This window comes from Nematolebias whitei, chromosome 17 (genome assembly GCF_014905685.2).
Source record: "Nematolebias whitei isolate Nwh7 chromosome 17, NemWhi1, whole genome shotgun sequence".
Taxonomy (NCBI): Eukaryota; Metazoa; Chordata; class Actinopteri; order Cyprinodontiformes; family Rivulidae; genus Nematolebias; species Nematolebias whitei.
In genome coordinates this window covers 41,645,809-41,657,396 of record NC_056514.1, presented here as the reverse complement: position 1 = coordinate 41,657,396, position 11,588 = coordinate 41,645,809, and the positions used below count along the sequence as shown (strand labels likewise).

The 11,588-nt window shown below is 42.9% G+C and overlaps 1 protein-coding gene across 3 annotated transcripts in view; it reads left to right on the top strand.

The window, feature by feature from the left end:
• Positions 1-2,812, top strand: part of LOC119423874 (cGMP-dependent protein kinase 1) — a 47,767-nt gene extending 44,955 nt beyond the window's left edge. For all 3 annotated transcript variants that reach the window (XM_037691298.1, XM_037691299.1, XM_037691300.1), the window contains exons 12-18: positions 204-293; positions 1,384-1,525; positions 1,618-1,781; positions 1,856-1,978; positions 2,056-2,118; positions 2,192-2,258; positions 2,532-2,812. In XM_037691298.1, coding sequence (XP_037547226.1) covers positions 204-293; positions 1,384-1,525; positions 1,618-1,781; positions 1,856-1,978; positions 2,056-2,118; positions 2,192-2,258; positions 2,532-2,630 — 748 coding nt within the window. In that variant the 3' untranslated portion in view covers positions 2,631-2,812. The remainder of the gene's footprint in view (positions 1-203; positions 294-1,383; positions 1,526-1,617; positions 1,782-1,855; positions 1,979-2,055; positions 2,119-2,191; positions 2,259-2,531) is intronic.
• Positions 2,813-11,588: the final 8,776 nt, after the last annotated feature.

Sequence of the window (11,588 nt, the reverse complement as noted above, 5' to 3'; positions counted from 1 at the left end):
GGAGTTAGACCAGTGGATCAGAACCACAACCAGTGGAGTTAGACCAGCAGGTTTTTCAGTTTTTTCAAATAAAACTCTTTAAATCTTTTGTTTAGTTTCTTTCCGGAGCTTCAAGTGGTTTTAATGCTTCTCTTAAAATATGAGCTGGACACTGCAGAGTCAGATCTTCAGTCTCTTGTTTCTTTGTTGTTGTTGTTGTTTAGATTGTACCGCACCTTTAAGGACAGTAAATACCTGTACATGCTGATGGAGGCGTGTCTGGGTGGAGAGCTGTGGACCATCCTGAGGGACAGGTAAGCTGCTCACCTGTCGGAATACTGAGACAGTCGAGTCCACCTGAACTGGTTTAGGTTCTGATGAATAAACAGACAACTGGAGAATCGCTGGTTTAAAAAATATTTACTTTTCAGTTTCTCATCGATAACGTACGCAAAATATTTTGTTCATTATTTTACCATCAATCTAATTATTTCCCTATTGTGTATAATAAAGTGTTTTTATGAAATTATCTACAAGTCAGATAAATTACAGTCATCTATGTATTAAATTTTTTTTTTACATAATTTCTTCTTATGTGTATTTCTTCTATGGAATAAAATTTGTTCTAATATTTGTTTTAACTATATAAATCTATATTTTTGTATTGTTAGAGCTTAATTTTAATCTAGTCTGAACATCCATCCATCCATCCATCCATCATCTTTACCCGCTTCTTCCATTTTGGGTCAGGGGGTCGCTGGTGCCCATGTCCAGCAATCACTGTGCGAGGGGCGGGGGACACCCTGGACAGGTCTCCAGTCCATCACAGGGACACTTAGAGACAAACGAGACAAACAACCATTCACTCTCTCACTCACAGTTTAGAGTTACCAATCAGTCTAACATGCATGTTTTTGGTCTGTGGGAGGAAACTGGAGTACTCGGAGAAAACCCACGCATGCACGGAGAGAACATGCAAACTCCACCCAGAAAGGCCCCTGGACCGGGGTTTGAACCAGGGACCTGCTCGCTGAGAGGCAGCAGCTCTACCAGTTGTGCCACCGTGCTGCCCACTAGTCTGAACAATTTCAGTAAATTAAAAACTTTAAAATAAAATTTTTATTTTATTTTTGAGGTTTACATTTAGTCTTTTAAAATTAATATATAAGTTGTTTTAGTTTATTTTTCATCATGTTGTGATCATTTTTTAGTGTAAATCATTATTTTACATTTAGATTAAAAAACATCTTACAATAATTTAAAATCTTTAATTTTCTGTAAACTGAACAACAAATGTTTTTTGATATAAAAATAAAAAAACTCCTGAAGTTTAAAATCCTGAACCCTAACCAGGTCAGAACCAGCAGAACCTCCTCTGATTGGTCTTGGTTCTGTTGGTTTCAGAGGTTCGTTTGACGATTCGACCACCAGGTTCTACACCGGCTGCGTGGTCGAAGCGTTCTCCTACCTTCACACCAAAGGCATCATCTACCGAGACCTGAAACCAGAGAACCTGATCCTGGACAGCCGAGGATATGCTAAGCTGGTACGTTCATCGGCTCGTCGTTTCCTGAAGTTCCTCCTGAAAAGATCAAAAACACGGCAGGTTTGGGAAGTCCAGCTGAATCTTGTCTCCAGGTGGACTTTGGGTTTGCAAAGAAGATCGGCTGCTGTAAGAAAACATGGACGTTCTGTGGAACGCCGGAGTACGTGGCTCCGGAGATCATCCTGAACAAAGGTCACGATGTCTCTGCAGACTACTGGTCCCTGGGAATCCTGATGTATGAGCTGCTGACTGGCAGGTGAGGCCAGGAACACCTGACCCAGATCAGACGGTTTGTGTTCAGAATCCTACAGTTTCTGTTTGTCCCTGCAGTCCTCCGTTCACGGGTCCAGACCCCATGAAAACCTACAACATCATCCTGAGAGGCATCGACATGATCGAGTTTCCCAAGAAGATCACAAAGAATGCTGCCAACCTTATCAAGAGGCTCTGCAGGTAGAGGTTCTTCAGAGCAGAACCTCCTGGTTTCAGCTCTGGGTCCGGAGTCTCACAGTGTTTGTTTGTGTCCACAGAGACAGTCCTTCAGAAAGACTGGGGAACCTGAAAAATGGCGTGAAGGACATCCAGAAGCACAAGTGCGTGATCTGTGAGTTGTTCACGGTACACATTTTATTCTAATGGAGCTCAAACGAAGGTTTCTGTCTTCAGGTGGTTTGAAGGTTTTAACTGGGATGGGCTGCGGAAAGGAACTCTGACTCCGCCCATCACACCTAAGGTAGGTGAACAGGTAGCTGACCCGTTTGAACCCAGTCAGGAGAACCTTAGGTTCTGTAAATATTTCAGTTCTGTTCTTCAGATCGTAAACGTTGACGCTCGAGACAACGATCTAACTTTAATCACCAGACAGGACAGCTGGTCCTCAGGTGCTTGTTTGACCACCTGCTGTGACTTCAGTTTGTTTTGTATGAACCGGTCCGGATCAGAACTTCTCAGTAAATGAAAAGCATTTCTGACCTCAGCTGTTGTTTCCTTTGATCCTGGTGTCCAGGTCTCGTCTCCGATCGACACGAGTAACTTTGACAGTTTTCCTGAGGACACGGACGAGCCACCACCTGACGATACTTCTGGATGGGACTACGACTTCTAAACCGGGTCTGGACTCTGAGACTGGATGAAGAGCAGTCGTCAGGAGGTGGACCAGGTGAAGCTCCTTTGAGCTTGCGGCTGAAATAATTGAACGACAGCTAAAGAAAGGATTCTGATCGGGCTGATTCCTGCTTGAAGAAACAAACTACAGGTTCTGATCAGTCCAGGATCAGCTCTGGAAACATCAACAGATGTCTTTTACATCCTCGGACCTTCTGATTCTTTGGATCTTGTTGGAGAACTATTAGAACCAGCAGAAAAGATGTCTGTTAAAATCATTTGTCTCCAGAAGAACATTTTGCATGTTCTTCCATCAGCAGGTGGACCTCTGGGGTCTGTCTTCGTGCCCCAGTTTATGCTGTAGAGTTTAATTTTCTAGATCTTCTTGCAGAAACAGAACTGATCAGAGCTGGTCACCAGTTCAGACTGGAAAAAAATATGTTCCTTCCTTCCTTCCTTCCTTCCTTCCTTCCTTCCTCCCTCCCACCCATCCATCATCTTCCTCTTGTTCTGGACTCAGGTCTCAGGGGCAGCAGACCAGGGAGGTCCAGACATCTCTTTCCACACCCACCTCTTCCAGCTCTTCTGGGAGGACTCCAAGGCGTTCTCAGACCAACCGAGAGACATAGTCTCTCCAGTGTGTCCTAGTCTTCCCCAGGGTCTCCTCCCAGTCGGACATGAACCTCCTCAACTGGTTCCTCTGAATGTCAAGGAGCAGTGGTTCTACTCTGAGTCTCTCCTGATAACCGAACTTCTCACCCTGTCTCTGAGGGAGAGTCCAGCTACCCTGCAGAGGAAACTCATTTCTACCTCTTGGATCCACAATCTCATTCTTTCAGTCTCTACAGAATCAGATTCAGAATAAACTTTATTGTCATTGTACCGAGATACAACGAGAATATGTTCGTACAGTCGTCTGAAAGATGGGCGGATGCTGCTGCTCTTTAAGAGCGCGGCCTCTTATCCTTTTCAGAATACTTTTAGGCTTAGATGAGAGAATGGAAGAAAACATGAGGAGAGAAGTTATTAAAAAAGATCTTTCACACCGTGTCCTAGACAGGGCACGGTTCAAGGCATAAAAAAAATTACCACAGCAAAGCAACATAAACAGACACGATACATATGGGGCCGGTGAAGGCATTGAGTTTTGAGGGAAGGTCGTAGCGTAGTCCAGAGCCCCCCCTCAGCCATTGTCCAGATAAGAGGTGACATTCATCTTCAGCTCGGTTGAGGTTCTGTCACATGTCCACGGCCTTGGGGAAGGGAAGGGTGAGGAGACAGACAGAGCATCTTTGATTTTCATAACATCCCAGGAGGAGTTGAGATAGTCTGCCTTCAAGGCCAGGTCCAGATCTACAGTTTGGGTCAGGCAGAACTCGTAAATTGCCATTTCTGCCTTTTAAAGTCTTGCTAGAACATTCTCTGATGGTGACTCCAAACAGATGAATTGATTATTTACGCAGAAAGTCGAGCTCACAGCTTTTCCAAGATTATTCTCACCATTCATGGGTGCTGCCAGAAAGTTCACAGTCCTGATAACAGCTGCTCCAACACTGACACAGCTCCACATAATTCAGTCTGAGTGCTGCCAAGCTTCGACACATTCCACACAAATTTGTAGACAATCCAGATTCACCAACCCAAACAGCAGAATCCAGTTGTCATCATAAATCCAATTTGTTTCCATCGAGGTAAGAGGGTCCTCCTTACCCTGACTTCCTGTCAGGAGAAGTTGATAAATTTTGTTTCAAGACCAGCTGATCAAATCCATCGAATTAGGAAGGTATGCAGAAAAAAAGAGGTTCTTTAAGGGTTCACTAGACAAAAGAGTGCAAAGCAGGGAAGCGGTGGGGGGTGGGGGTGGGGGGGAGCAGAAGAGGACACATCTGCTTCCACCTAGAGCACAGAGAGAGTTCATGACCATGGGTGAGGGGAGGAACATAGACTGACTGGTAAACAGAGAGCTGTGCCTTCCAGCTCAGTTCTCTCTTCACCACAACAGATACACCACAATACTGCAGACGCTGCACCAATCATCGGTCAATCTCATGCTCCATTCTTCCCTGACTCATGAACAAAACCTTGAAAAACTTGAACTCCTCCACTTGAGGCAGAACCTCACCCTGGACCTGAAGAGCGCAATCCACCCTTTTTTGACTGAGGACCATGGCCTCAGATTTAGAGGTGCTGATTCTCATCCCAGCCACTTCACACTCGGCTGTGAACCACTCCAGTGAGAGCTGAAGATCACGATGATGCCAACAGGACCACATCATCTGCAAAGAGCAGAGATGGAATCCTGAGGTCACTGAACCGGAAACCCTCCATCCCCTGGCTGCACCGAGAAATTCTGTCCATAAAAGTTATGAACAGAATCAGTGACAACAAGCAGCCCTGGTAGAATCCAACTCCCACCCTGAAGAGTCTGACTTACTATCGGCATTGAGAACCAAACTCTTGCACCGCTTGTATAGGGACCGAACAGCCCGTAACAACGAGCCCCCAGTCCCATACTCACAGAGCACCCCACACAGTGTACCCCAAGGAACACGATCACATGTCTTCTCCAAGTCCACAAAACACATGTAGACTGTATGGACAAACTACCATGACCTCTTGAGGACCCTAGTGAGGTAAAGAGCTGGTTAGACAGAGCTGGTTTCAGGTGGTTCTGATCTGCTGAAATAATTTACACTAAAGCAAATGTTCCATAAATTAAAACTTTAAAACCCTTTCCTGTGCCTGACTGTGGAGGACTCTGACTCTCTGCAGTTTGAACGTGGTGCCACTAGATGGCGCTGCAGAATCCACACTGGCCCTTTAACGTCCGGAGAAAACTCTTAAAGCTGCAGGACCATGAAGCTGGGATTAACCTGAAGTCATCCTGTGGCAATAATACGACTTTCTGCATGCTAAACAAATGTTTGTCGGAACAGACGTGTGTTATCCTCTTCTACTTCCTACAGATTGAAAGTGACTCATTGTTTCAAGATTCTCAGATGTTCATTTCTATTTGTGGTAAAAGACTGTTTCTTACGAGATGTTTAGTTTTTCTGATATTGTTAAAAGATTCGTGGAGTGACGTCTCTGCATGACGATCATGGTTTCAGTGCTGTGTTATCACCACCAGGGGGCAGAGTCGATTCTGACATTAGCAAACTGGGCGGAGCTAAGGCGTTAGTAAAAATACTTGTGTCAGTGGTAAACCAGTGTGTGTGTTGGGGGGGGGGGGGGGACCCTATTTGTGACAATAACAGGAAGTTTATAGTCTCAGAGTTGCAGCTAAAATATTTTCTAAGTTTTGTTTTGGACCAGAAGATAAAAGTTTGATGTGAAAATATTTTTGTGTTTCTGAATTTGAACTTGAAGCTGAAGATTTATTTATATTTATTATTATTTGTTTATTTGTATATTCTGGAATATGTTTCTGCATGTTTTGATGAAGATGATGATGGTTGTTGCTTTTTTAAAAGTAGCTAAATCAACCTGCTGTCTGAGTTCAGAAGAACTTTCTGGTTCTGACTGTTAAAATGCTGTCACCAAAGCAGAAGGATTGTTGCAAAATAAAAGCTTTACAATAAGATGTGGTTGTTTTTTAGTTTTTGTGTTTGAGTTCGGGTTATACGCAGATTTATGAATAAAAAGATTTTTGGAACCAGGCTCATGTTTTGTTTTGTTTTTGAACAAAGAAATGAAAGCAGGTTTAATTTTAACTACATCGTTACATCTCAAAGTTTAAAATGTTCCGTGGATTAAAAGTACTGTAATCTGATTACTTCCTCCTTCTGAGTACTTTCTGCTGAGTATTTCTATATAAACACAGAGCATCTGTTTTCAGAGGTTTTGTTGGGTTGGCTTCATGTGAAATCATGCTGGTCCGACCAGGGAATCGAACCCGCATCTCCCGCTTCGTTCCTCTGAGCTGCAGTACCACATGCAACCTGATGGAGTGTGACGGCCACAGGTGGGGGCGCTGTTTCATCAAAACCAAAGTTTACTATAAAATATTACAAATCTGTAAATGGAAAAATATCAAATGTTTAAAGAAGTCGTGATTTTACCCACTAATAAGTGCACAGAGTATCTCCTAAGTTTATTATGTGGTTTATTTAGTATCAACAAGACCTGCCTGAAGACCGCCATCATCATCCCAGTCCCAAAGAGCTCTACAGTGACTGGTCTGAATGACTACTATGAAGAATATTTATTATTTATATTTACAAACTGGAATCTATCAGATAGATATGATTTAAACCATTTTAGAGCTGTTCCTGTAATCCCAACATCATATTCAAGCCTCTGTAGTAAAATATTGTGATCAACTGTATCAAATGCAGCACTGAGGTCTAACAGGACCAGTAGAGACACCAGTCCATTGTCTGAGGCCATGAGAATATCATTAGTGACTTTTACTAGTGCTGTTTCTGTGCTATGATGAGCTCTAAACCCTGACTGAAACTCTTCAGATTATTTCTTTGTAGATGTTCACACAACTGACCTGCAACTATTTTCTCTAGAATTTTTGAGATGAAAGTTAGATTAGATATAGATCTATAGTTGGCCAGAATTTCTGAATCAAGATCAGACTTCTTAAGTAAATGTTTAATTACAGCAACCTTAAAGCTCTGTGGTACGTAACCATCCATTAAAGACAAATTAAGTAGATCCAAAATGTGGACATTAATTAGTGGAAATACCTCTTTAAACAGTCTGGTTGGGATGGGATCTAGCAGGCATGTGGATGGTTTGGATGAGGTTATTATTTTTGACAGTTCAGAGCTCAACAGGACAAAAACTGTCCAAACATAAATCAGGCTCTAGTGAAATTTTTAAAGTTGTCTCATTTGACAGGGGACTAGAGATAGTAGAAGGAAGGATGGTTTGAATTTTCTCTCTAATTGAAATAATTTTATTTATAAAGAATCTCATGAAGTCATCACTACTTATAGTTGTAGGGACACATGGTTCAACAGAAATGGGACTTTTAATTAGTCTAGCAATAGTACTAAACAGAAACCTAGGGTTATTTTTATTCTCCTCTATTAAAGATGAGTAATATAAAGTTCTAGCTTTACGGAGAGCTTTTTTATATGTTAGCAGAATATCTTTCCAAGTTAAATAAAATTCTTCAACATTAGTAGAGCGCCATTTTCTCTCCTGGTTTCTAGATGCTGCTTTAAAGTACGTAACTCAGAATTGAACCAAGGAGCCAGTTTCCTCTGATTGATTACTTTCTTTTTCAGTGGAACAATTTTATCAGATGAAGTTTGCATTGAAGTTGTAAGATGATCAACTAGATGATCTAAGTCTCTGTTCTCTGATGCATTACTCTGCAAGACAGAGGAAAACATTGATGGAAGAGATTGTTTCAATTTGGTTACAGCATTTTCTGATAAGCACCTGCTGAGATGAGATTTACTCTCAGTGACTGTGTAGTCATTTAATGTAAACTCAAAGTTATTAAAAAATGGTCGGACAGAACAGGATTTTGAGGAACTATTACCAAGTCCTTAATTTCTATACCATAGGTGTGCCAAAGATGTGCTGTAGGAGTGACAGATAGCTTCAAGGTGGAGGTGGGAGTGCATCAAGGATCAGCTCTGAGCCCCTTCTTGTTTGCGCTGGTGATGGACCGATTAACAGATTCAATTCAAATTAAATTCAAAAATACTTTATTAATCCAGAGGGAAATTAAATGTAGTTGTAACTCATCATCCTGGTTTCATTAGAGTTGTTCTAGATGCTGATGGCTGTGGACAGGAAGGATCTCTTGTCCTGCAGCAGATCTGAAGAAGCCTCTGACTGAAGACACTCTGTTGTTGTATGACAGTCTGATGTTGTATGACAGTCTGTTGTTGTATGACAGTCTGTTGTTGTATGACAGTCTGTTGTTGTATGACAGTCTGATGTTGTATGACAGTCTGTTGTTGTATGACAGTCTTTTGTTGTATGACAGTCTGTTGTTGTATGACAGTCTGATGTTGTATGACAGTCTGTTGTTGTATGACAGTCTGATGTTGTATGACAGTCTGTTGTTGTATGACAGTCTGATGAAGAGGATGCTGAGGGTTGTCTATAATGTTCTTCATTTTATGAAGAATCCTTCTTTGTACAATCATCTCCAAAGGTTCTAGAGGAGTCCCCAGAACTGAGCCAGCCTTCTTTATGAGCTTGTTGATCTTTTTGAAGTCACTTGCTCTGGTGCTGCTCCCCCAGCAGATGATGCAGAAGAGACAGCACTCTCTACAACAGACTTATAGAAGATATGCAGCATCTTGCTGCAAACACTGAAGGACTTCAGCTTCCTCAAGAAGTACAGTCTGCTCTGTCCCTTCTTGTAGACGCGTCACTGTTGCATTTCCAGTCCAGTCTGTTGTCCAGGTGAACCCCAAGGTATTTATACTTCTCCACCACCTCCACTTCTTCTCCCATGATGGGAATAGGGTTGGACCTGTTCCTGATTCTCCTGAAATCTACAATCATCTCCTTTGTTTTGTTCACATTCAAGATGAGATGATTGTTTCCACACCATGCCACAAAGCGGTCCACCAGTTCCCTGTACTCAGCTTCTTGTCCATTTCTGATACACCCGACTACTGCAGAGTCATCAGAATATTTCTGCAGATGACAGGAGTCTGTTTTATACTGGAAATCTGAGGTGTACAGAGTGAAAAGGAATGGTGAGAGTACAGTACCCTGTGGTGCTCCTGAGCTACTGACCACCTGGTCAGACACACAACCCTTCAGTCTCACAAACTGTGGTCTGTTTGTCAGGTAGTCTTTGATCCAGGTGATGGTTGAGGCCTCCACCTGAGTCTTCTGAAGTTTCTGACAAAGCAGATCAGGTTGGATTGTGTTAAATGCACTGGAGAAATCAAAGAACATGACTCTCACAGTGCTGTCTGCCTTTTCTAGATGACAGTGAGTTTGCTGAAGCAGGTGTATGATGGCATCTTCAAGTCCAAGTCCACGCTGATAAGCAAACTGCAGTGGGTCCTGATATGTGCTTGTTTGCTTAGTCAGGTGGGTCAGCAGAAGTCTCTCTAGGACCTTCATGATGTGGGATGTCATGGCAACAGGTCTATAGTCATTGAGGACTGATGGGTGAGTTCTCTTTGGCACTGGAACAAGACAGGATGTTTTTCACAACACTGGAACCTTCTCCTGGGTCAGGCTAAGGTTGAAGAGGTGCTGCAGAACCCCACAGAGCTGCTCTGCACAGACCTTCAGGACTCTGGGACTGACAACATCTGGACCTGCAACCTTATTCAGTCTCTCCAGCTGCTTCCTCACCTGACTTCTGGAGACGCAGAGGGGGGAGGCAAAGGAGGTATCAGCATCTTCTGAGTTGGTTGAAGACCAATATGTAGAAGAAGGGTCCATGACTGAGGTGGTAGATACAATATCTGAGATGTGACAGGACAGCCTTGGGTCAATGAAGGGTGTTATGTATGTTTGGCTGTGAGCAAGAGAGGAGGATGCTGAGCTTGTTCCTGAACTGAACCTATTGAAGAATGTGTTCAGTTTATTGGTTCTGTCCAGGCTTCCATCCTTCTGATCCTCCTTCTGCTTGAAGCCTGTGATCTGTTTCATCCCTGACCACACCTCTCTGATATTGTTCTGTTGGAGCTTGCTCTCCAGCTTCTTCTTGTACACCTCCTTGCTGTTTCTTATCTTGACTTTAAGTTGCTTCTGTGTGCTCCTTAATAATTCCCTGTCTCTCTCCCTGAAGGCTCTTTTTTTCTGGTTTAGCAGTTCCTTCAGGTCAGTGGTGATCCAGGGTTTGTTATTGGGGAAGCATCTCACTGTTCTGGTGGGGGTGTTGTTGTTTACACAGAAGTTTATATAGTCGGTCACACACTCAGTCTTGGCATTGATGTCCTCTCCATGTGGCTGGCACAGTGCATCCCAGTCTGTAGCCTCAAAACAACCCCGCAGGGCTTCTTCAGCTTCCGTTGACCATTTCCTCACTGTTCTCTTTATTGCAGGTTGCCTCTGAACAAGGGGTTTATATTTTGAGCAGAGATACACAAGATTGTGATCTGATTTGCCAAGAGGGGGTCTTGCTTTAGCGATGTATGAATCCTTGACATTTGCATAAAACAAGTCCAGCGTTTTGTTTTCTCTGGTAGAGCAGCTGACAAACTGTTCGAATGTTGGAAGTGTAGCAGAGAGTGAGACATGATTAAAATCCCCAGATATTGCAACAAACGCACTAGGGTGTGGTGTTTGTAGCTTAGCAACCTCAGAGCTGATGACATCACACGCAGTCTCGGCAACAGCATTGGGTTGAATTAAACAGTTGCCAAAATAACACTGGTGAACTCTCTGCAAATAATATGGACGACAGCTTAGTGCTAACGGTTCAATATCTAGACTGTAGAGACGACACTTCACAGTAACATGTTCAGGATTACACATCTGTTGTTCACAAGAACCGCCAACCCACCTCCTTTCCTTTTGACACTCCTCTTTAAATCCCTATCTGCTCGTATGGACAGAAAGCCTGGCAATGAAACACTGGAATCGGGGATATGATCCTGCAGCCATGTCTCAGTGAAACGCATAACACTGCATTCCTGATGCTCTGAATGGGTCCTTGTTAGGGCTTGAAGTTCATCCAACTTGTTTCCCAGCGATCTTACATTGCCCATCATGATCGATGGAAGAGATGGTTTAAACTGCATTCTTCTCTCTTTCTCCCTCTTCTTTGCTCCTGCTCTGCATCCACGACGCCTCCTTTTCAACTCATTTAGGATTTGAGGCTGTAGTTGAGATATTATTTGAGCTTTGGAGATGTTAATCAGCTGCTCCCGGTTGTAAAAAACAACTTTGTTGTTATGGTTACGCATCATAACAAATGTCCAAAAGTAAAGATATTTCTGTAAAAATCCTTCCAGTTGCACAGCATCCAGAGGAAATAATCATCCAAAAAAAGCGATTTATATCCAGAAAAAAA